The sequence below is a fragment of the Mycteria americana genome, chromosome 6, assembly GCF_035582795.1.
Source record: "Mycteria americana isolate JAX WOST 10 ecotype Jacksonville Zoo and Gardens chromosome 6, USCA_MyAme_1.0, whole genome shotgun sequence".
Classification (NCBI taxonomy): Eukaryota; Metazoa; Chordata; class Aves; order Ciconiiformes; family Ciconiidae; genus Mycteria; species Mycteria americana.
Window position 1 is genome coordinate 19295962 of NC_134370.1, and position 26682 is coordinate 19322643.

General features: G+C 35.0%; 2 protein-coding genes across 2 annotated transcripts in view; one reads left to right on the forward strand and one right to left on the reverse strand.

Annotated features, from left to right (window-relative positions):
* Positions 1 to 8831, forward strand: part of PDE6C (phosphodiesterase 6C) — a 33536-nt gene extending 24705 nt beyond the window's left edge. Inside the window, exons 16-22 of the mRNA XM_075504823.1 lie at positions 1678 to 1778; positions 2933 to 3040; positions 3313 to 3376; positions 4442 to 4516; positions 4658 to 4741; positions 5792 to 5945; positions 8754 to 8831. Of these exons, the coding sequence (XP_075360938.1) occupies positions 1678 to 1778; positions 2933 to 3040; positions 3313 to 3376; positions 4442 to 4516; positions 4658 to 4741; positions 5792 to 5945; positions 8754 to 8824 (657 nt within the window). The 3' untranslated portion in view covers positions 8825 to 8831. The remainder of the gene's footprint in view (positions 1 to 1677; positions 1779 to 2932; positions 3041 to 3312; positions 3377 to 4441; positions 4517 to 4657; positions 4742 to 5791; positions 5946 to 8753) is intronic.
* A 139-nt stretch (positions 8832 to 8970) lies between these two features.
* LOC142411248 (protein FRA10AC1 homolog) overlaps positions 8971 to 26682 on the reverse strand; it is a 29710-nt gene continuing 11998 nt past the window's right edge. Inside the window, exons 8-14 of the mRNA XM_075504826.1 lie at positions 22006 to 22051; positions 17292 to 17405; positions 16227 to 16269; positions 14596 to 14720; positions 13933 to 13971; positions 12483 to 12567; positions 8971 to 12025 (exon numbers count right to left, since the gene is read on the reverse strand). Coding sequence (XP_075360941.1) covers positions 11983 to 12025; positions 12483 to 12567; positions 13933 to 13971; positions 14596 to 14720; positions 16227 to 16269; positions 17292 to 17405; positions 22006 to 22051 — 495 coding nt within the window. The 3' untranslated portion in view covers positions 8971 to 11982. The remainder of the gene's footprint in view (positions 12026 to 12482; positions 12568 to 13932; positions 13972 to 14595; positions 14721 to 16226; positions 16270 to 17291; positions 17406 to 22005; positions 22052 to 26682) is intronic.

Consider the following 26682-nt stretch of genomic DNA (forward strand, 5'->3'; position numbering starts at 1 on the left):
AACGCAAAAGACCCAATTAAATTACGATGTTCCAAATTTCACCATGTCTCATTCATTCCTCTAGGACCAGATTAAGAAATTATGCTAAAATTCAGAAGTTTAAGCCAAATTCTTATGCATTGGCCACTTTTAGAGAAACATCAGTAATTCCACCAGAAATAGACTCACTCAAGACAAAAAAGCTTTTCCTCTGAGCCTCACTGAAACTCCTTAGGTTTTTTCCACTTTCACAAAACAGCTGATGTTGAAACCAAAGCAGAAAATACAATACATACATACGAAATGTTGTAGTTAAACTGCTGCCCCTGGTTCAGGAGGTCTGAGTTCGGCTGCTGGCTCTGGCAGCTGAGGAGCAAAGGGATTGAGCTGTTTATGGAGGGTCCCGCTTACTCCCAAGGCCAGACCGCACACACACGTTACCTTGCTAATACAGAGAAGGCGGTATCATGAGGCTCTGCTGCAGCTCCCATTACTGATCTTCCCTGAATTAGGCAGATGCCCTCAGCTGCCCTTCCCCAGCAGCCATGGAGGTGAGGCTCCCCACCGCAGTCTCCTCAGGCTCAACAAAATGGCAGCAGTGCAGCCTGCCAGGGCCTCTGCCCCGTGGGGCCCTGCTCCTCTGGCGGTGATCGGCCATCCTTCCCTCAGCGGTGCGCGGCTCTGTCCTGGCTACAAGGGAGGAGACTATTTACAACTCTTTACTACATATTTTGCAGGGAAATAAGACATTTAACAGGCAAGGCTTGAACGCGTGTGTCCCTTCCATCCCCCTTGGTTGCAGCAGCGTGGTGGGCACCCACTTACACCCTCATTTTTCATTTTCTAATCCCTGTGGTGGTGCAATTCCCTGACCTTGTGAGGCCACAGAATAAATCCTTACACTAACCAATAGCACAATGATCATAAAAAACCCAGAAGATTTATGATTTAAAAAAACCCATAAACCACCTTTACCTTTATTGATGGTGATGTACTTTTTCAAACGTGAGATGCCGGGGACTAACCCCTGCTCTTTGCTGGAGCAGTCGTCAGGGCCTCTGGAGGCTCTCAACAGCGGCATCACTGTGCCCTGTGCTTTCACAGGTATTGTCCTCTCAGTTAAAGAAGGAAGGAAAACCAGGACACTTACAAAAATGCTGAGGGTGATGCTCTCATTCCCTTTGCCTGAGGAAAAGGCCATTGCACTTACTATAGTAGGTCCCTAACAGCACTGCAGGCAATTGTGCTGACCCAGGTTAACAGGAGGAAAAGGTGTCTACTCTGAAGCTTTAAAAAGCCTAGGAAAATTAGGTTTATGGAATGTGAACTGTAAAGAAATTATGAAGAACTGCCATTTCTTTACTAATTATGTGCAATACAGGTGGTTTTCTTTGGTTTTAATTTAAATATGGCGATAGCAGGACTTGCAGCTGTTTGAGTCACTGTGGATTTAGTTATGGTGCAGCCTCTGGGGGCAGCATCTTAGATCCACCTACCATTCACACAGTTATTTAGCCATTTATTAGCCACGAATAAGGGCCATCTTTGCCAACCGAATAACTTTTCATTTGTAGCATTATTTTAATTTAGGGACTGTAGTTGGCCAATTTTGTTATACTGTTCTGAGACAACCTGTATAGTACAAACCGAAGACAGTGTTATAAAAGGAATTGAATTCGTAAACTTTCCATCTTGCAGAGTTTAAACATCTTCCAGAACCTAAATAAGCGCCAGTTTGAAACTGTTCTACACTTATTTGAAGTTGCAATAATAGCAACTGACTTGGCTTTGTATTTCAAGTAAGTACTAAATTCTGTATAACTTCCTACTGAAAAAAATGTCAATCCTATACAATTTATAACTGTAGGTTTTAGTTGTTTATATGCAGAGTACAGAGATGTTTATATGCAGACTACAGAGCTATATTTAAAATTATTATTAAGTCTAATTCTTGTAAAAAACCGAGACATTCTTAGATTCATTATAAGCTTTCAAACTGGAGAACACATAAATGTATACTTTACTTAGTGTACATTTAGTAGGTCATTCAAATACGCTTTCAGTTACAGCAAACACTGTATTTCAGAAGTGCGACTTCTGTAGCCTAATTGTAAGGTGGTGTGCATGTGTGATATTTAGCGTACCATGCTACAGTTACTCATACTAAACAGGAATATGCTTATGACATGCAAATTAAGATTCTGGTTTAAAAACAAAACTGCAGACATCAACTGATCTCAGTGCTAAATATGCCAAAGACTCCAAATATCAAATCATCCATCTTCTTCCTAAATTTCTGACTTAATGTGCTTTTATGATGGGTGTTTTCCTTAAAGATATATGGAGCCTTTTGTTTTGGTCCAGATGTCTTATGACTGAAACAATTTAAAGCCAGGAGACAGGAAACAATTCAGTAAGTTGTTCAATAGCAGTTATTAAATTTTAGTGAACTGTAATTCCATACTTCATTCATTCTAAATGCAAATTAAAAGATTAATTAAGCAATAGCAAGACACGTTTATATTTTTCAAAGTTCTTCTCAGTCAGGTCTTAGTGTTTCTTTGGATTTTTGAGGGGAGGGAGTGAAGAACATTTAGTAGTATTTGCTTCACTTTTCCCAATTCATTATGCTACAGGAAGTAACAAACATGTAATACTAAAGAAGCAAGAATGTCATCCCAAACAGTTTAATATGAAGAGTTAGGAAATTGGTTGTTTCATTGTCAGGAATTCTGACATACTACTTTACACATCAGTGGTATAGAGCAAAATCTAAATGTGCTAGGTTTGCTGAAAAGTTTGAGTTCAATGGGAAGAAGGCATCACTTTGATACTACTATGACTAGGTTACTACTTTGGAAAAGCATAAATATCAGAAATATGGTTTTCTATTTAATTTTTAATGCAGGGACTTTTGTTCATTAATATACGGTTTATTGGAATGTTTTAACAGGAAAAGAACTATGTTTCAAAAGATCGTGGATGCAATTGAAAAAATGGAAACAGAAGAGGAGGCAATTAAATATATATCTATTGACCCAACCAAAAAAGAAGTAATCATGTAGGTGGTTAATATTTTACTCTTCATTCAATCAGTTATCTAGGACCAGATTTTAAAAGAATTTGGGCACCTAAACATGTAAATTGGTGTTATTGTCCGACGAGAAGCATAACCATGATTTTAAATTAGAAATAGATGCCTACAATCTTCTCAAAATGTGCAAAATGTGCATCCATCTGCATCTTAGGTATCTAAAGTCCTTAAAAAATCTAGACTTTTTTTTTTCTATCATCATCCCAACTATACTCCTGTTTTGTTTTGTGTTTTCAAAGGGCTATGATGATGACTGGATGTGACCTGTCTGCTATAACCAAGCCTTGGGAAGTGCAAAGTAAGGTAGGTACTTTTCGAACAGACAATACTGCATTTGCTATCTCTTTTCCTGCCTATTTGGTGCATGATCATTTTTTTAAAATTACTTATTATCATTTGATAGATATTTAAGTATCTGTACCCAACTTTGTTTCCCAAAAACAACCTATATTCTTCTGTCACTGTGAGTGTAAGGGTTCCATGATGCCTCTCCCCAACCACTCTACAGTTATTCCACCATTCTCTACTTGTCCTTCAGCTAAAACTGGCATCCCTGATTCTGTCAGCTGTTCCAGCTACCCTTAAATATCACTCAGTTATTTTTGTGCTATCCAACTTCTGCTATTTTTCAGATATTTTTAAGGTGCAGATTTAACAATATGATTTGAATTAATTGTGTCTGTTCTGTAGATCTTGGTGTCATTTCAAAGTAGCTTAAACATGCTAAAAATAAATTCTGTGATACTGTGTGACACTGCTTTGGACATAAGTACTTCAAGTACTTCAGTACTTATTGACCATCATGCTGAGGCTCATCACTTAGCGTTACAGGAATAGGTTTTAACAATGTATAATCAAAATACAACTGCAAGATGCTTGTGGAGCCTTCTAAGTAATGCACACTACAGGTACCAGAAGATTCTGTTATGTTGCTAATATTGTCTTGTTCCTGTTGACAATAATCTATCATTTACTCAGCATGCACCAGAATATTGGTAGAGATAAGTTGCTGGAAAAAGCCTTAAGTACACCAGAGGGTGTCTGTAATTTTTGAAAGAAGTGCTTGACTATGTCTACAAGGATTAAAAAGTGGAATTCTATTGTGTTTGGCCAAAACTCCCTATTTCTGGAGAACTTTTTAAACTACTCAGAGGTAACGCAGCTAGCAAGAAATAAATCCTCTCTTTATGGAAGGGAAGTTAGTTATAATAGTTAAGTAGTAAATTGAGAATACATTGATTTAAGCAGTAATATGCCAGTTCTTGGTTAATCAACATTTTCACATCTTCTGAAAAGCCTTGTTCTTTTATTTATTTATTTAAATGTACTGCTTTCTGCTGACACTTCCACTGAATTGTGATTATTCAGGTTGCCCTCATGGTTGCAAACGAATTCTGGGAGCAAGGTGACCTGGAACGAACTGTGCTACAGCAACAACCAATTGTAAGTACTAAATAATTTAACTGTGTTAAGCAATGTTAACTCTTATTAAAACATTGAACAGATAATGGTCCATGATGCTTACTAGATCATTATACCAGCAAGCATATCTACATAATCTAAATTACCGCTATTCTGTTCTAGCCTATGATGGACAGAAACAAAGGAGATGAACTACCTAAGCTCCAAGTTGGTTTCATAGATTTTGTGTGTACATTTGTGTACAAGGTAAGAATAATTTTTTTTTTTAATTTCCCACTGCAGCAGTTCTGATGGCACAATTAGTGACAAACTGTTGCAGTTAAAAAACTGTAGACAGCAGTGGGACTCTTGGTCACAGGGTAAAGAACTATCACAACCGCCACAATTTTTCAATCTTTTGTTACATAGAAAATTGCTCCCACAAAGCAAATTCAAGAGATGTGAAGCAAATTCATAAGAAGTGGAGATCTCAGTGAAACTTGAGGGCACTGAGGTTTTGTTACTACCTTGAAAGACTGAGTTAGAAAGCCCAGTCTGATTCTTCACAGTCCCATTTAATATAAGTACGCAACATGTGGATGGTTACAGAAAGCAGTTAATGGCACAGCAAAGGGAATAGGAAACCTGCAATATTCGGGAAATACAGATATTCTATATCTTCTGTAAGGCACTGAAATGCCAACATTATTAATCCCTGTCTAGCTTTTAATATTATCCCAAAATGTCATGCAGAAAAGTGACATGTAATATTTTAACACCTTCAGATACATCCTCATCTGCTTGGAATATACTATAGGATACTAGACTTTATTATTATGTCCTGATACTGATAATCATATGATAAAATATCATGCATCATAGTTATAATTGTATTATGAGAATCAGACCATCAAATGTGGGATTAGGGAAGATACTAAAATGTTCAGTATATAATTCAGATCTTTTCTGACTATGTGCACAATAGAGCATTATTATCCCAACATGGTATTTCCAATAATATGCCACCACTGCATAGCCAAGAACATGCTTTAAAATGTGCACCAGCAGGTACTCACACTATTTCTTTCAATTTTTTTACTCTTCTACAGAAAACCCACTACCAGAGATGGAACAAGTGCTTGAAAAAAATGTGAAATCAAATAAAATTAATTTTATCTAGCATAGATACTGAATTAGATTTCATAGAAAAATGAAAGCTAATGTTTTCTCTGCAAAGCAGCATTTCCACAAATTCAGACTTTACTAATCATCAGTGTTCACAAATTTCTAATTTACTAATTTAAATTGTTTGTATAGGAATTCTCAAGATTTCACAAGGAAATTACACCTATGTTTGATGGTCTTCAAAACAACAGGGTTGAATGGAAAACACGAGCTGATGAATATGAAGAGAAGATGAAAGTTATTGAGGAACAAAAGAAAAAGGAAGAAGAAGCAGCTGCCAAAAAAGGTTAAGTAACTTTAAGGTTTTAATTTACATATATTTGTAAGGCAGTCAACATATTCTCTCTCTCAAATTCACACATGCAGCGCACTTGTGCAATATTCTATTAAACTTTATACTAATGGATGCGAGTTCTGAATTAGCCAAAGTAGCTTTATCTTTACTTGGAGGAGGAGTAACCTTTAAAGATTGCACAAATCCAGTACATTGACCTCATTTTCTAAACTGCAGAATTATAGAAAATATGACCATCACAAAAGTGAAGGGAATGTAAAATTTCAGTTTTAAGTCAAGACGAAAGAATGTAATTAAACACTTATTTATCTGTGAATGCTGCACTCACCTGAAATACTAGAGATCTATCAAAATTCTCTGTGGCATCAGCCTCAAATGTATTCAGGTGCTTTGTTTAAGTTGAAAATGAAAAGCATAAGGAAAAGAGATGGGAATGGATAGCGTGCATTTGGAACATTAAAAAGCAGTGCAAATCTCCACTTCTCTTCCAAGTTTAAGATAAAGCTTTTGGCTCTAGCTCCCTACCATCAGTTCCTTGGCTGAAATACACTCTATCATATTACAAATTTAACACTAATCTTCCTAAGACAGCCCAAGTCCTAAAATTGAAAGTATGGTTCTGCGTATGATAACCTAGAAGATAATCTGATTTTATAGAAACTGAGAACCTATCACTCGAGTCTAAGAGTGAAACGAGACAGTTATTTTTATTCTGTATTGCATGTGGAACAGCAGGTCAACAGCTCTGCCAATCAGCTGAGATGACTGAAAAGGTTCAGAGATTAAAACAAAAACGCGTGTGATTACTACAGAATGATTTATTGTCAGCTAATTTGAAGAAGAAAAGTTAGTTTATTCTAAGTGTGTGTTTCACATCTTTAAAACATAAAACAGCACTGAATAATTTATTTGTTAATCAGTGTCTGTGGGAAACAGGTGAGTATTCTTCAGGTTTCACACAAACGAGAGGCTACTCAAGGCCACCCATCAAGTTACCGTCAGAGTGTGAAGTAGAACTAGAGCATTACTGGCTCTTAAAATAAATGATACTAGGCTAAAAAAAAAAAAAAAAGTTCTTTCAAAGTGGTTAAAAAAGTACTGTAAGTTGCATGATTTAATCAGAGCAGATTTTTTAAAGATAAGTTTAATAACATGAGTCAAATTGTAATAAAATCACATGAAATATTTTGGCCTGCTCACACTGTGATACCACTTACACACACTTTCACAGAAATTATGCCCAACCCCATTGTCTCACAAATTTACTTTTAGAAGACACTTTTTGCAATTGATCATATCATCTTATTTATTTAAGATTAATTTATTGCTGAGAACTAGCTGGTTCTAAGTATGAACAAAATACTCTTTCCTTACACTGGAACGTAAACATCCGAACTTCACAGAAATATCAGCAAAACCAAACAAAACAACCCAGGACCTACACACAAACCTCCTTACACACTTGCTTTCTTGGCAAGAGTATAGTTACTAAAGTCTGATCCTATGCCCTTAAGCATAAGGTTCTTAAATAAAAATTAAATTATACATTTAGGAAGACTCAGGGATTTCTACTCCCACTTGAAGTTAGGACCATCTTACATCATTGGTATTTTGGAATCACTTAGTCACCGACTTAAGGAAAGAAGTATTTTCCCACAAGGAACTTACACATGCAAGCACAGACAGACTGATTTGCAGGAGCTAAGGATCTGACCTTTGCATATTATAACCAGTACCACAAAATGTAAGTGAATTATTTTGCATCTTTTTAAACGTGCACTGGAATGAGGCCATGCACATTTGTGAAGAACAGATCTGACACTGACAAATCAAGGCCATGTAAATATATGGGTTTCTTAAGTCAGTTCATACAAACAATAATCTGATAAATGCTGAACCACAGTGGTTTCTCTAGATCACACTGACCTGGCTATTCTTAGCTATTCAGTAGACAGAAGACAAAATAAACATATTTGCTGAACCACTACAGTGGAAAGTTCAGAACAGAAACTAAACCAGAATACAGTATTAAACTAAGAAAATAAAATACATAGTTAGTAACATAGTGTTGATTATGTCCACAAATTACAGAGTGTAGGACACTGATTATGTGACATGTTTCAATGCAGGTGGAAAGGGTCGAAAATGACCTAGTAACATGGTGATCCACAGCTTTCAAATGTAAGTTTTAATTCTAATATTGGTATCTTACCTTAAATGAACCTGGAAATGCAATTTATTACACTGAAAGAATCTTAACTATGACCAATGAGTATCTGTGGAATCATTTGAGAGAGACAGTAACAGAATCAGTAGCTACAGATAACAAACATAAAAAGTCTCTCTCTTAATTGGTAATTACAAAGGGATTCATGCAGGGTTGGATAAAGGCTTATACAATTAGGTCAAATTAAAGTTTTTGTATCATCTGCTTCAAAAATAGATTCACAGATTATATTGATCCAAGAGTTTATTTCTTTTGCATGGCTTGCATACCTCAGTTTTGTATATGTGGGACAGTTAACTACTGAAACTTTCCAGTAAGAGTGGTTCAGTGTGTGTTTGGTCCTCTGAGAAATGTTGGTATCAACTGCTACACTATATACACATATGCATACATAGCATGTGTTACTGTTTCTTATTCCATTTTCCCAGACAAGTAGTGAAAGCACGTTCAATTTTCAGAAGGTCAAACACACATAATACGCATATCACAAAAGCAACACCTTTTTAACAAGAAATTACAGCAGCTAAAATTAACAGAAAATACTCACTTTACCTTCCTTCTCTGTTTTTTAGCTGAAAATGCAGCTGGAGGTGGTGGCGGAAGTGGAGAGGATGGAAAATCCAAAACATGTATAATTTTGTAGTTCTTTGTCTCAGACACTGTTTCTGCTACAGAAAAGACATCTAGAAAGAACTTCAATGAGCCCCAATGGATTTCTGCTTCGCATAGAATAGTATAGATCAGTCTCTTAACAATCCTCTTAAACACTTGCCATTTGTTGGAAATAATTTTTAATGGAGTAAACAAACAGTTACAATTAAAAACTGGAAAATTAAAAGAAAAAATAATGGTGCAAAATGAGTTAACTGTGCACTCTAGGTATTTTTTCATGTCACTCAATTTATACACAGTATTTTTATTAAAATATGTAACCTCTGCACGCTGTCCAGAAAACATATAAATAGTTTTGACAGATCTTATGTGAAATTACTGAATGAAATCTAACATGTACAATTCAAACAAAAAATTGCAATTTTCATAACTTGTATATTTAGATTTTTATATTATGTGTACCTCCTTAACCTGGAATTGTCCTTTTCCTTCATTCTCAATACTATATAAAGTTCTGGAGTAAACATCTCCTTCACTTTAGGAATGCTCAATACAATTCCCTGGCTCATATCTATTAAAAGCAGGTCCATGATACACAGTATTTTTTCAAAACTACCAAGGATGAATCTGTAAATTGTAGCCATAGCTCAGAGAAACCACTCTCTTGCCCACACGCAAATGGCTCTGCCCACAGTTCCTAAACTGACCACCTTTTATTGTAAAAATCTAAAAAGGCAGACCGTAAACATCATACTTTGCATACAAGTAAGAGTTTACTGAAATACCTATACCAGCATATCTACAGCAGGATCTACGTTCAAAGGCATTTTAAAAGGCTCATGTACTCCCAACACACCTTTTTTAAAATGCAGTAAATGAAAGTATTTGAAAACCAGTGAACTGGCACCAATTTAATCTTGGGAGGGAGAGGACAGCAGAAATAGAGCACATCAGAATTCACATTACCTCCCCTTCTACAACCAAGAAGACAGACTGCACACAATTAGCTCTTCATAAACAATGATCTCCCTACCAAGACCTTCTGTTCTTGAAGAATGACAGAGTCCAGTCCATACCTTCTACTCAGGTCTCACACAGCCAGCTCCTCCTGCAGATGAAGGAAGGAAAATGGCTAGTATATTATGCACGGATCTGAGTATTCACTGGAACCAGTTCCAAATCTAAGAGGAGATGGATGTCAAATGCAATTCCTGCAACAAACAAGTCTGACGTGCAGACTCAATCCTGCTACTTTTCTTCCCCCTTTAAAGAAGGCAGACCCACACTTTTCTTTTTCTCTGAAGGGCCCTCAGCATCCACAGAGAAGGGAGAATGTCTGAATGATTTGCCATATTATATACCTTTCTAAGAATGCTCTACGAACACAGATAACTGTGTACAACTATCGGCCAAAATTAAAGGAATCCACAAAAAAATCCCACTTATTACATCCTTATTTATAAATGGGCCAAGTATTTTATGCAAACTCAGTTATGACACAAAACTGGGTATCATATATGATTTTCTGTATTAAATGCAGATACTAAAGAAAGCTATTTCAAGATTGTTTAATCATGAAATTTTATTCAAACTGTATTAAATGATGTATTTAGTATGTATACTGTACCATTTCGTAACTGTATTTTGAAGACCCAAAGAGGAGTTAGTTATCCAGAACACATAATATACAATACTCGAAGCAACAAATATAGCAACACATTCGACAAAAGCCCCTTTGGGCAAGTTGCATACATGTAAGCAGATTGCTACAGATTGGATTTGACTCTCAACCAAGCTTGCAAGATGACAGAGAATTAACCTTTAAATCCACCTTCTTACCTAACGAAGCCTTCACGCAAGGCTACGTTTATTTCTTACTCAAGGACACCCTAAATATGTCCTTGTACTGTAGTCTCTTATGCAAGTACAAACTGTTTAAAATGTAATTATGTTAAGTAATACTTGTAAATAGAGTTCTCAACTTAGTCATACAATTGCATGTAAAATGTTCATAAATACACTGCAATCATCTCTTCTGTTACATTTTCCACACAGAATACTTATTATAAATACTTTCTATAAATATATCTACAGTGGGAAGTACTTATCAAAAATATATTTTATACAACATTAACTTTCCTCAGATTAACATGAACATTTAATTTAAAAAAAGTGTGTCCTTTATATCCAAAGTAATTTTCATCCGACAAAGAAAATAGCCACTGTACCTATTCATGTCCAGACTGTTTCTTTGGAAACATAAAATAAAGAATGTTTAAAGTTGTGGTGCAATTTGAAGAGGAAGATGAATCCAGTAAGTTTCTCAAGCAATATACATTCTTTACTTGTATATTTAGGATTACACATTAAAGAAGGATTAACATTCAATCAATGTTAAGGAGATCAGAAACCATAGATAACATGCAAGTCACATGTACATCTCCAGTAGAAAGCCACACACTTTATTTTTTACATCAAAAATTTCACCAACCAACCAGATTTTTATAAGTGGAATTACCAGTCACATCATATTATAACAAAAATTTAAAACAAAGTCACAATGAACTAAACTTTTCTAAGGAGTAGGGGAGACATTTCAGATATGGTTTACTTAATTCAAGCAAAATACACATTTGATAAAAACTGAACTTCTCCAATAGCATTTGAAAATACTTACAGAGACTAATACCTGAATATTAAAGTCTACATGACCAATAAATTTAAGGCTATTAACTCTTGTTTAATAAATTAGACATATGACTATATTAAAGTGTATGGCTTTAAACTAGTAACAGAATCTTCCAAGATGCCCCTTTTACAAAAATCTGACAATAACTGAAGTTTGGGATAAAATAAAAAGCAGAGCCAACTTCCTTAATGTAATGTCAATAAACTATATTCTTGTTTGTTTACAACCTTCCTACTTTTAAGTTTGGGTGCCATATATCTTTTGCACTGAACTGAAAATATTATTTCTCTTATTTCATGAGTATACAGCTTACCACAATAAAAAGAAAGTTTTTAGACCTGAAGCCTTCTACAAAAATAATCTACTGAGATAGTCCATATGAGTGACTGTAGAAAAGGTATGCTGGCAGAAAGAGGTCTCTGGTCCCTAATTATGACTGGATTTCCAGACCTTCGTCTTGGCAATTCATGAAGAAAATCAGCCTACATCAATTTAAAGTTTCAGAGGAACAAGTCTTGAAAATACTCATCGAACTCCTCCTCCCTGTAAAAAAAAAAAAAAAAAAAAAAAAAGGTCAAAGAAAGTTCTGCTTTGGATCTGTACCTAGGAGATAATCTTTGTATGAAAAAGATTCAGCAGACTTCTGATTAAAATTTGTAGCTGGTATAGACCATTTTGACTTATTCAATACATTCCAATACCCTTCACATTTCCCATTCTGTGCAACAGCAGTGAGTTGATTGTTAGGATTTACTTCTAAGATAGTTAACGGTATGGTAGGGGGGTAAGACAGCAGTGGCATGGTAGTGGCTTGACAAAGGTTTCCCCTTCAGCATTGTGTGTGTCTCCTCTTTAAAAAGCATACTTAGGTTCACTATGTGGAAGGAGATCTGACATAATTTTAAATGTCAGAATATTCATTAAAACACTCAGGAAAAAAATCTCTGCCCTTTCAGTTCTGAATGGACACAGTATGTTTTACTAGCTACATCAAACTAACCGTGATTTTTCATCTGCTTCTTGTAGAGGACCTTTCCAAAAGTCAGCATCTGAAGGACCATCTTGTGCTTCGCTGTTATCTGAATCTGTTAAAATATTTAAAGTGCTTATGAAACAAATTTTAAAAGAATTTATCTTTTATTTTTATTTAGATGGTATAATGCTAGGAGCAATGTTTAACTGTAACCATGAGAATAAAAGGAACACTTTACTTTGCATAAAGTAAAAATGAAAACATTTTCCAATATTACTCAACACAGCACCAAAAAGACTCTTAGATATTATGAACTAATATTTTGGCCAAACATAACAACGTCAAAACACTGATCTTGACACAACAGCAGCATAGCACTTTGTTCCTAAAATTAAGGGTTTATAATCACAAACCCAGAATTACAATACAGTTTCAACTCATGATATTAAATGAATCAATTACTTCTACATGAATGACAACTTTTATCAATTGTAACTTATCAGTGAAATTGCCAGAAAACATGGATTACTGCATAACTGTTTTGTGTAAGTATACAGAAGGAGTGAAAACCAAAAAAAAATCTCATTATCAGAAATATGCCCTGACCTAAAAAAACCAAATCTTCCAACAGAGCTTTCCTGACAGAACAAGGACTTAGGGCATGGTCTGAGTCATAAGTAAACTACTTCAGGTCTTCCTGTATCTAGCTGGGAAAAACGTAGGTGCTGAGGACATTCCTAAAAACATATAGCACAGCAGAACCATCAGGAGAAAGACTCAATCCCTTCTAGACAGTCTGCAGCAAGAATTGGCATGACCAGGAGATGGGGCTTGTTTCATCAAAAAAGAAAGTGGGGACTGGAATTACTGAGATACAGAGACAACCAGTGCCTGAAGAGTCACTGAGACTCTGAGTGCATCCACCCGCAACAAGTAGGTCTCTGAGGTACTACAGGTGGTAGCTGGAAAAGACTTTAGTTAAAGCCTAGGATTTATTTAAAAACTATTAATTTTTTGAGTAGAGTACATATCAGTATCATTCCCTGAAAGGAAATGTAGTAGTTACTATATTAGAAAAGTACTTTCTTTACATGGCACACATTACACAACACATATCTGCATACCAAGACCCATGCAATTACTAACACTGTACCTATTTTTGCACCCTCTGCTCTTTTCTGGAACAACCTGGCCTCTCATTTTTCCAACTATTTCCATTCTGTTATCTGCCCACATTTTTATTCCTTACTTAAATTTAAAAGATTTCCTTCTTAAAATTCCTTACAGTTTTTCTCCAAGAATTTGTAAGTAATTATTTTGACCCTTCATATCTCTGCTTGTTTTCACACAGCATTCTTATCATCTTATAAAATATTCAAACTGCCAGCAAATAAAACTAAGACTAATGACAAATGACCATGAAATAATACAACTTATTACAAAAACATAAAATTCAGAAGATATTCAAATACTTTACCTTTATCAGAATTATCTGAATCTTCTGAAGAAACCTGATCTGGAAAGAAACACCATTTAAAAAATAGTAAGCTTATCCTGGTTTTATCCATTATCTTAAATTATTTACAAGGATATTTCTATCACAACATATTACACATAAACATGTGCACATGCACGTACACACCATACATTCAAAGAAAGCAAGCAAACACTGACATAAAAAGATTTTTTTTTGCATGAGTTCAAAGGTCACCAGTGTGAGCTCAAATATGTTATCCCTAGATCTGTGGTGTAAAAAGGTTATCTAACATTTCCAAAAGGCTTTCAACCCCAAAGCCTCAAGGAATTAAATACTTCACAACCCTTTCTGGTATGCAATGTCCAACTCTTGGACAAATTTTCCTTGTAATGCATAGTTTTCAAAAGGCTCTCCTTCTCTGTAAAATATAAGAAATTTATCTTTTTTTTTTTCCTCCAAATTTATCTTTTTTGTGCACCTAGGAAATTTTACCTAAGAAATTTATCTTTTTTACTACCTGTGTTACACAGTCAAGTAAGTTACATATCTATATTTATAAATAATTATAAATCTATATCTATACATATGAAGCTGTAGCAAAACTAAGATTCAACTAACATATTTGTGTATTTTAAAAACTGGAGGTCTAAAAGTTAAATTTACCTTTATGGGTCTTTTTTTTGGACTTCTTTTTTGCTGAACAAGATAATTTTGTCTTCTTAATTTTGGGCTCTTTAGAGTTCAGTACAGCTGCGCCCCTTTTCTTGCGTGTTTTGACTTCTTTTCTCCTTTAAAAAAATGAACGTACACTTTCTCATATGTACTCCTTGAGCAACAGTAAATCCGAAGTATTTAATTCAGTCAAACAGTTGTCATTTTTTCTGAAACTAGTTAAACTAGTTAAAATGAAAAAAATTAATTCAGTTAAAATGAAAAGTGCTATAGAAACACTAGAGCTCTATAGCTAAAGGCAAAGGACAGGAAATGCTAAAGCTGCTAAAATGACACTGATGCAGGCAACAAAAACAGTGAATTGGCAACCAAAAATTAAATACAAAAAATAATTTTATAACATGCCAAATTATTTTTTCTATTGAAATCTTATTTTTTCTTTTAGCAAACAATTTTGTATATATGTAATGAGAAAAAACACAGTTAATACAGGTTTTTAAATGTATTTTCATATTTGATAGCGACAAAACCTGAGGTAGAAGAATCTCAAGCCTAAGAACCTGCTGCAGACCAACAACCCATGTATTTTATTTTCAGCATTATTTATATAGGCTTATTGTATGAACATAGGCTTTTTCCTGCTTCTTTGCACAAAGAAGTCACTAAAATTGTTTCAAAGTAAGTATTACTCCGCAGTTGACAAAGAGAAAATGTTTGACCATGCTTACTCTGAATTCAAGTGGTTTTACAATTTTAGTTCCAAAAAGAAGCAAGACAAATCAAACTAATCTCAGTTAGTTAATTCTCCTTCTTGGTATGTGCCTACACAGTGCTTTAATGAAACTGAATATGAATTAACTTTTAAAATGGATGAATTAACTATCTTGGCTACATCCATCTAGATGCACCTTTGATTTGTGTTACTTTAAAAAAGAACTCATCATTTCCTAGCTCAAAGGTTTCCCTTTCATATGCTTTTCAGATAATTGTACAGCTTAATTACTGAGCCGTGCAACCAAGTTAATTACACATCGAGATTCAGAAAATCATAAAAACTGAGTATCAATAGTTGTGGAATTCAGTAAGATTATAGATAATAATAAAAAACAAATCAAATCTTAATGCACACATTTATAGGTTCAAAATTCACTATTTTTCTCTCCTACTACTAAGTGATTCTCAAAGAAGAACAAATACCCAAATTCAAAATTTCAAAGCACAGTCACTTGACACACACATAAAACCACTATTTGTAATGTTTTTAAGCATTCCAGCTCTTAAACACAGCAAGAGGGAAAATAAAAAAGAGAGTGTTTTGCATAAACTTTCAGTAAAAAAAAAAGAAATCACTGGGCTGAAATTAAGCAAAGGAAACTTTTGTGGGGGTGGGGATGGGATTCTTCTAGTTTGAGGGGTTTTTGTACTTTCATTATCACAACAATATCTAACTCTTAACAGTGTCAAGCCAATGACTTTATAAGAACTCCAGAACAGAATCTATTTCAGCATAAATGAAGTTCCTAATAATCTAGCTGAAGTCTTCCCCCTATTTCATCATACAGTTCATCATAACTGTAATCTATCAATAATTCAGCCCTCATATTTTCAAAATATGTCATTACCGGTGATGAAAGTTTAGTTTGTAGGAACATTCTGGACATAGTCCTGAAAAAGAGAGAATAACATTACACCCATGTACTTGATAAGCATAATTAACAAAACTTATTAATACATATACAAAACTAGATAGAACACTATCTTCCAATTTCAGTAGCTTTTCCTTCAAAACAAAAGTTACAGTGTAATTCCAGCCAGGGTTGAGAAAAATACCACGATAAAAGTCTTCAGTACAAACCCAGATTTTACTAAACCTGGAGAAAGATCACAGGTTTAGCGCTGGCAAATCTTCATTAAAAAGTATCAGTGCTTATCACGTACAAATATCCCATCCTATGGATCTTTGTGGACAGATCAAATTGTTCTACAATTACACTGAAGACCTGTAAGTCTCTTAGAGCTTTGCCAGAGACCAAGTGCTGCCACATGGAGTGTCTTGTGCACAAAAGAAAAAAAAATAAAAACATTAGCTTGTTTTGCACAAAGTAACTGTTTAAACTGTGGTAAGTTTAATTATCTGATGAACATATCAAAATGTACACCATACTGAACAAGAAAATCCCATTCAAGAGACATGACTGGAAAAGGAATTGATTTAATTAAAGTTAGAATTTTTGGAAGAAAACATAAGTACTAAAAATAAAATTAGTAGAGCTGAAGGTGTGCAAGAAGTTGTCTGGTCCAAAGCCCTATGGACTCCTAAGCCACGTAATTGATTAAGCAATGACAATGATGAAAACCCTCCTTGCAATGCAGTATTGTCCATTAAAACCAGACATGCTTGTATACAAAACAGCTTAGAATCAGTTATTCTGATTTTATGACACCACCAATTATACAGCATGAAGTGCTCAACCTGTAACAACTTTTTCATTTAAATGATAATAGCTGTTCTCTCTAAATCAAGACCATCATACTACCTGTAATTAATTTAACAAAATTATCTCCTATTCAGCATTTTCCATTTTGCATGAACTAATATCATTATCATCGGGTCTCACTCAATAGCTTTTAAAGCACAAGATATTTTTCTTCTTTTAAGTGTACATATCCTTGAAAGGCCAACTTACTCAATTTCACAAGCGCATTCCTCTTTTCACCATGTTCAACGTAACCAAAATTCACCTCCCAGCTCTTCAGGCCTTCTTTCTCATCACAGTGCTTATTTCCACAGGAAAACTGACCTTTAAAGAGGTCAAAAACAGCAAATCATCGTTCCATGATTAACAAGCATAGGTTTGGGGTTGTTATGTCCAGTTTTGCTCAGTTTTTGCTTTTTGTTTTCCATTTCTTTCAGATAAAAAAGCCCAAACCTAAAAGTAACATCTAGATTAGATAATGACAAAGCAATCAATCACACTTGTCTAATATTGAATATTTGCAAAGAAAGAACATAACTTGAACGGTGTTTTACAATGTACAGATGAAGGCATATGTTATGAAATAATAAGCCTAATATTGAACTCTGAAGAAATGAATGTCACTAGGATACATTCCATACCTTAAATGATCACTTACTTAGCAGAGGCTGATGGATCAGGTGGTGTGATTCAGACATTCATCTTTAATGACATCAAACTATTCAAAGTATCACGTATGTACAAAATTAAGATGCCCATGTTCTTATCACCTTACTAGTTTACCTCATATACTGGACATACAATTTGTATTCTAATGACTTTCCATAAACACTTTACTCTTCTTTTAAGAAAAGGAAATCCAATTCTATGGGAAACTACACAGTAGCTTTAAAAGCTTCCTTGGGTTTATTATGTTAAATACAACACTAATTTTAAAACAATTTGCACATAATCAATGTTGTTTACACCACTGTGTTCCCAATACTGCAGTAATAAAGATACATATATTCCCTTTGCAGAAGGGATTTGTATGCTGATTTGTATGCAGAGCTGGCAGTAACGATGTGTATTAATAGGCTCAGAAGCAGGACTGCTGGTGAACGGTTAACCTCACAACATTCTACTTAAGCGGCTAACTAATGGATTGGCAGTGTCCTCAGATACTTCAGTTCTGCAATGTAAAACCACTTGCAATGCTAACACTTGAAGCAAAAAAAAAAAACACCCCAGGACTCCCATTAAAAAAAAAGTTTCAAATTAGTATACATTAAATATGTTTAACGCTATGTAAGGTATGGCTATCAGTACCCTGTGTCTTCAGGAATAATTTATATCCATTGTAAAGAAGTAAAAAACTAAAAGGAAAAATTTATACTATATAAAACTTTTTGGAACTTAACCAGACTGTTTACTTCACATCTTCTGAAAAAAATCCCAAACCAAACCCAGAAAAACAGGCAGAGAGAAGAGAGAGATACATCAGTTTTATTTATGATTAGCTGCTCTTTACAGTATGTAAAATCCATTTTGGATATTCTACATTTTGGATGTGAAACTGAGTATGTTCACAATATAGTTGGAACAACATCTTCAGATTGCTAAGGCAAGCAATGAATTCTTAGGTAAACCAGAACTTGACTGTGTAAACCAGCATAATTCTGTGCCCTTACACATTTACTTGCATTTATGATCATCTAAATATTTGAAATCATGGTGTTTTTTTTTTTTTTGTAGATCCCTGCTCCATGCCATACCCATGTATAAACAGCCAGGCTTCTCTTACCCTCCTTTCACACTGCAATCCCTACAACACATATTCAAACCTCGACTTGAATACAGAATTCCACTCTTTCTGAAGGCTTTTTCAGTAGTATTTATCACTCTAGTATATCTGAATGTCATAAAAGCATTAAAAAACATATTTTTGCAAAGTTAAGAGATCATTATAATGCCCATCGTCTATATGGAGAACCCAAATCAAAGGGAACTACAGACCAGGTTATTCAGTACTTGAAACATTACTTTTCCCACAGTTAGATGTCCAAGAAAGGAAGACACAGAAACCAGCGTGCCGAGTGGACAGTTACCTAATTTACTCAGCATGAAAAATGAATGTCCAAAATTCCATTTCCATCTGAAGTTTTGTCACCTTGCTATGAGCTGCAGGGAAGTTATCGCCTTCATGTTCAGAATTATAACTTCTATAATCTGGCTGTTAAATGTGTGCTTTCAAAAACTATTAGCACTTTCTGCTTCTTGCAGAAGAGCAGAATAGGTCGAAAATGTAAGTACTACAAGCTAAATGACGTACTGAAAATTAAATATACTAAGGAAATCTAGAGAGCCAAAAGACTGATTTTAATGCATTTTGATTAGAACTCAGATGTACCAGATTGGTATATGGATACATGGTGCACTATCCAGGTATTGATACCCTGCCTATTTTCCATGGAGAAAATTACTGAGAAAAAATAAATGGAAACAGGTTTGGAAGAACATTTGTTTCAATAAGGTAAAGCATATTATATGTGTATTTATACATATATAAAATAGGCTAAGAAAGACACTACTATGCTAAAAGTGAAACGTTAGTTCAATGAAATAGTGAAAAAATGGAGTGTAGATCAATTTGCAGGTATTAAACCCTATTTTGCCAAATAATATGTCTGGTTTGAGTATTTTACTACTTAATCTACAAATACAAATAAGTAGAAAACAGCAAATATACCCACAAGTTCAGCTTTACTCTTTCTGTGTATTGCTGAAAAAGTCCTATTTCACCTCTACCCAATGAACTTGTTACCTGTTTTCCTACAGAAAACTTTTACCACTATCGCCTTTTGCCTAAAATACCTTTTATTTTAAAACTTTATGCCATACCTTACTATTCATGCTTTGAAAGTACAGGAAAAAGTACTTGGGAGGGCATGTCAAATATATTTTTTAAATAGCTTAAAAGCTTTTCATTTTAAGGATTTATTTTCAGACCAACTAACTCATGTGCCTACTATTCACTGATTTATAAAATTTAAAGTAGGGCTTCTACCTTAACTTAAGATTTTAATTAAGAAAATGCCCATTTTGCGGAACCATTTATTGAAACTGGCAATGTTATTACACCATTAACCACCATTAAGGTTACATTTTAAATTTAAGGAGATACAACAGCAATCTCCAATATGACCTCCTTTCAAAACACCTATGGCAAAAGACTGGAGTGAAGACTGGAGGGAAAGAAAAGAAGAGAAAGAAATAATCTGGCGTTTAAAATTAGTAATACAAGTGATACCTCTCCTTTCACTCATCCTAACCCTTCTTCTTCTCTATGACTTTACAAAGACAGACATCGAAAACAAAGCAACCAAATGTGAGTAACGCAGTCCTATGCTCCTTCTTAACATACCCCAAACCATAGTACAGTCCACCAGCAGTGGTTCTCATCACCACCACTATTATTGTCACAGCTAAAATAAGCACATGCTCTCCCTTTTTTAATGTGAATTATCAGACAGGTAGATATTAATGCTTTATTACATTTAATTAAAGCAATTTATATTACTGACTTATACTTAAAAATAGCAAAGGAAAGGCATTAAAGATTCACACCTTTTTTTAAATGATCATTTAAAACTGCACTTGAAAAGAGTGTCGAATACACAAGATAAGGTTGAATTCTTGCGCCCCTTAGTGGTGAAAGACACTATGTCTCAATTCTTATGTTCCAATTGTATGCTTGCCATTAGGATTTCATTAAAAAGCTTAAAACATGTAATTCTGCACTCTCTCCCACATTTTAAAATACAGAGTACCAGATATTAAAAGTACAATTCAGCTTTAAATTCCTTCTCCCCATGAAGACATAATTGTTCATAAATTACTCATTTCTCATTTAATTTTAATTATCTTTTTAAAGCATTCGATAAAGCATATAACTATATCAAATGTAACTATCTGGTAATATAATCTGTAGTGCTGAATGCAACATATGACTACAACTACCTTTAGAAGCTTTAATCTTTATAGCTTAAAATACCCTACCATTAATGTTCACACCTCCTCCTGTAAAATTTTTTTTTTTTTAAAAAATAAGTGTATTTCTAACTTCTTGTAATATATTATAATACATAGAGCTGTTTACAGAACTGTTCTGATCAACAGTATCACTCCATGCAATTGTCTTGCATGTGCATGCATGACTTCTGAAAACCGTACATTTGTATGAAGATCTACCCACACGAACAGCAATACATTCACATCATTTTCTTGCTTGTTCAGCTTCTTGAAAAAGTCCATGTGCCTAGGCCATGGAATGGGGACTACTGTGCCAAGTCCCAATAACACATCGGTAAGAACTCACACACAGAAGCAGCCAGAATAAGCTACTGATTTAGAAACAGGATTGGGAGACATGACAACCATTCCCACTGATTCCCACTGAAGCTTTCAAAACCAATTTAGCCTAAAACAGACATCACATGGAACTTTAATTAAAAAGTTAACATTTTGCAAAACAGCATTGGAGAAACCATTAAGAACATTACTTCCTGAAGAAAAGTATTGATACCTTCAACTAAAGGTATCAAAGACTAATGAGGTAACGCAGAATTACTGGAGAAAAGCAGCTAAAAACCATATCCATGAAATTCTGTATTATCAAATGCATTATGTTGGTGTTCATTATAAATCTGACCTTGTGAAAAGAAACCATATGTTCTCTTCATTTTAATATATGTAGATCAGTGTGCACTCTAGAGCTATGTGGCATAAAACAGCGAAGTTAGAAGTTAGGTCAATTTATTGTCCGTTATTATCTGATAAACTTACCGGTATTGTCAAATACTGTCTAACAAAATCATGTCAAAAAGCAGCAAGAAAAGCACCAAGGACAAACGTAATGTAATATAAAAATGAAAGACAGCATTACCTTTTCCTGAAATTACTTCTTTCTCATGTCGCCATCTAAATCCAAACTGTTAAGATAAGAACCAAAATTAAGTTGTGAATAGTCAACGTATTCAGTAATGTAAAGACTAATTTCAGTTGACTGATGTCCTGCATGTGGTTCATCCATTCAGTTCTGGTTAGTAAAACTGAATTTCTTTCTCTGTTAATTAAAAATATCTCTCTGCCTCTGCTCGCCAGAAGGATTCCAATTTACACATGCAATTCAAATTCCAGTAGATGCTGTTCAGTACTGAGCAGCAACTTTCTAAAAGGCTTCATAGCAGGCAGAAGAACAAATAGGAAATTAGGATAGACTGACTTTACTAGATACTTCATTGCAATTTTGTCCACACTAAAAACTGAGAAAACCACTGGAATACTGAAAAGTCATATTAGCACATATCAATGGATCACCTCTTACACCCTAAAGACTAAGACAAAAAAAAAACCAACCCCAACTAAGTTGTATTTCTCTTTACATTGCCTAGAAACTTCACATGTAGATAACCCATCTACTATTTTTGTTTTCCAGTAGAATCTGCATCATCCTCTCAAAATGGCAAGTAGCCTAGTGAAAAGACTGAAGGTGGAAGGGAGTGAGAACAGCCTGGGAAAAACAAATTTATTTTCACTAACAAACAGAAAGAGGGGATAAAACTCAAAGGCATACAACTTCTCCAAAAAGGGCTATCTTGTATTTTCATTTAAAATTCATGAACACAGGACGACAAGAAGATAAAATTGCTGCTCTGTAAGCAAAGCACAGAAGACTCTGAACTTCATGTTAAAAGATGGAGAGGGAAGAGGGGGAAGAAGGGTTACAAAATCAAAGAGGTACAAAAATGGCTGCAAAGCCCATCTTTGGCACCTGAGTTCCAAAGCATCCTTTGGAATATGAACCTTCCCTTGGTGCACTCATAGACTGAACCCACACAAATGTGCATTTTTTAGATGCAGTGGCATAAATTCTGTAATATACTGGATTGATTTTCAATGTTTTTAATCTAATTTTAAACACTGTACAGAAGTACAGGTATCTATTTCTCTGTGTGGTCTTTAATGTTCTTGATTTTTTTAATAAACCATAATAATTCTTTATCTGAAGGGCAACAGCATGGAGTTCTCATGCGTGAAGTGGTATGTGGTTCAAAGAACATCAGAAAAAACAGGGAAACAAAAGTTTTGGCATTTAAGAATGTGCCATACTCTCATATAAGTACTTTGCACCTTAATAACAAAGCTGAAAAAACTAAGCAGAAAGACATCAGTAGCCAAATGTTTTGTCAGCACTGATTTTCCCCAAGTCAATATATTACATAGAAGATGTCTAAGAAAGCTAAAAATTTGTACACCAGCAAAATATTTGCCTCTTTATATCAGTCCATTAATTTTGAAATTGGTATTATATCATAAACAATGTTTTCACACCTACTGGTTTCACTGGTAAAAAAAAATCACAGGAGATCAGCTTCTGCCATCATACTGTGATGACAACAGTTTGCTAAGGCTGGATCAGGTTGTGCTTGGCCTACTCTAAAATCTGCAGTGTGGTCTAAAGTACCATTACACCACTCACGCTTCAGTCAAACAAAAATTAATCAATTGTAAAAACCAAGAACTGTACTGAACAGTTCAGTGGAAACAGAATGTAAAATACATCTGTAAATGTAGAATTCATGATAGAAACCAGTTGATCCAAAGAGCGATGGTAATTGTTCTTGCTCTTTTAAAGGATATTTTCTGTTTTACAGGGTATACTAATTCTGAAAAGCTTGTGATGCAATTGAAAAATACTGCAAGGTTACGATTAAATGTCAACAGTATTTTGGCATGAATTTTGCACACGTGTGCTGCTGGCAATAAAGAGTAAAAAATAATTCGACTTTATCTGCATGTTTGCTTTTTCATAGTCCATCTGCTACTTCAATCACCAAGTTATCCATGCTCACTTTTGCTACTGAGTAGACTTTTATACAAATTTTCCCTCACAGTCTGAACTTGACTCAATAAGATATAAATTGGATTATATTGTTACAGAGTATTTCTGTAATGATATCAAGAAAAATAAGCAAAATAAAAGAAAGGAGGGAACCAGAACCACCTGTAGTACATCTAGGACAAAAGTTGTCCTCATCCACATTCATTTTTGCCAATCATTCTTCCACCAACTAGTGGAAAATGACAGAGAGCGGCCAAGGCTAAGAAGAAACAATAAAATAAAAAGTAAATACAACTGAATTCCTCTAACTAAGGTAAAATATCAGGAACAGATTAAATTATATAGGAAAATTAAGTTAGGGTAGGTTCTTGAATAGTCAGCCTGCAATATTAAGGAACACAAAAGCATTGTCAGCAGACAGCATTTATTCTGCCTCATCTTCTTTGTTAAATGAGTTCAACAAGATTCTAAATGAGGTATTTCTATAAGGTAGACCAAGACCAAGTAGAACAACTCCAAAACAGATGCTTTACAAGAGTATCAAATGGCTAATTTAATAAGAAATGGTAGTTTTAAAAATGTGAAAGACCATTTAATATCCATAAAGAATAAAATTCCCAAATTAAATATGGACTGCTTGTGTAATATGCATTGGCTGCAGCAACAACTAACATGTCCACAGTCACCTCTTTCAGAAAAAAAGAAATGTATGACTTTAGACAACACTGTGCAAAAATACCACAGATATTTTAAATATTTTTACTTTCACAGGAAAGCCTCCATGCTGAAAAACAATGACAAAAGCCAACATATTAATATTACCAAGTGGAAGACAAGTCGGCCTAGAAACCTGAAAATGATCTGGAAATAAAAACAAAAGAATAAAATGTATTCTGTTCAATGACCAGGTGTCAGACAGATTTCATTTCTTAGCAAATAGGAGACACTTCCAATCTGTTAAGTTACAAAACAAAGCACAGAGACAGCAAATAAGAAAATCGGAAAATAAGACAACAAAGAGAAGAGGGTATTTCTAGTCCAATGTGTACCAAAGTAAAACTTACATGCAGAGCACTCTCCCCTACTGCATTGCAAACCTGACAGTAGAACTAAACTATCTGACAATACAGAAGGTCATTTATCAGCCTCAAAGCTTGCAGACAAGATCCACTGAAGGTTCAAAGACAACCTCAACCTAAAAAATTCTGATGCAGGGAAAATGTAAGGAGTAACAGACCCATCACAAGCAAGAGCTGTCAGAGCACACTCTTCCAGTGTCTCTAAGTAGCCTAATACTAGAGGGTCACCTTGGCATTTCTCATTAAAAGAGATGGAAAAGATTGTATGTCCTAACTATACAAAGGAAAGTGGGATCGTGGGTCACAGGACCCTATTTGCCTGTGGTGCCAGCAACCGAGGTGAGTGCAGCTGTGCAAGTGTGTGAGCACCAGTGAAGATCAAGCCAGTCTAGCCATCAGCTAGGTGAAGCTGCCTGGGAGTAAGGAGGGTGCATGGGTCTCCACTGGCCAGCACTGGATGAGAGAGTACCTCTGTATCTCTAAGGATGAGAGCAGAGGGGGGTCTGCTATGGGACCAGGGGAGTCCCAGCCATCTCTGTGTGTGCATATGTGTGTATGCATGCACGTTTGTGAGTGAAACAGTCTGAACCAGCAACTGGAGTGGCCTCAGGGGTTCATATGTCTTGGGGCTTCTTACTGCTTTCTTTTGAGCTTCAGCCTTTGACAAGGTGCTCTGCTTATTTTTCAGACCTCAAGAGAGCCCGCATCATTATCCAGTACTTAGGAGAACAGTGTTTTTTCTCAGAAGAAAAGTTCTAAATGAGATCTGAGCTACAATTTCTATGCAGAGGTCTTTAAAAGAATTAGCTGGCTAGAAGATTTTGGCTAGTAGCAAAACAATTACAGTTGTGAAAAGACAGATGAGTATGTATGTGCAAGTCTCAATCTGTGCAATATACATATATATATATATATATATATATATATATTAAAAAACATCACAAAAACTGATCTCCAACTTTACTTTGACACCACCTAGCAGGATACAGAATCACAGAACAGCCCAGGTTGGAAGGGACCTCAAAAGATCATCTGGTTCAACCTTTCGTGAGAAAGGGAGCCTAGATGAGATTATGTAGCACCCTGTGCAATCGCATCTTGAAAACCTCCAGTGATGGGGAGGTTGTTCCAGTGAATGAATGTTCTCACTGTAAAAGATTTCTTTCTTATATCAAGACAAAGCATCATCATATAAAGCATCAACAACTATCATATGAAAGGTTGGCCAGCTGAGAAGCTTGTTACCCACCCTGCACCTCTCACAGCACCAGCACTGCAAAACAGAAGGCACGAGGGACTAAAGATACCCAACTTCCAGTTTCTGGAAATACAGAAAAAGACTCGAGGCAGGAAAAATCTGAAAGCACAGACTGCATTCCATTGGTGTGCATGGGATCAGCAGCCTATTTCTAACTTCCAAGAAAAAAACCTGCTTTGACATCCTTCTGTACCAAACATGGGCATGGATAAATCAATAATTGAGAAAAATCTCATTTTTTCTATTTTTCTAAGAATTTCCAAGAAAGGACTCTCACATGGTCAGAATGTATTTGAGAACAGAAAGCATAACCTAATATAAGAGAACAAATCACATGATACAGCAGAGTTATGCTGACAAGGCAATTACAAAAATATAGGT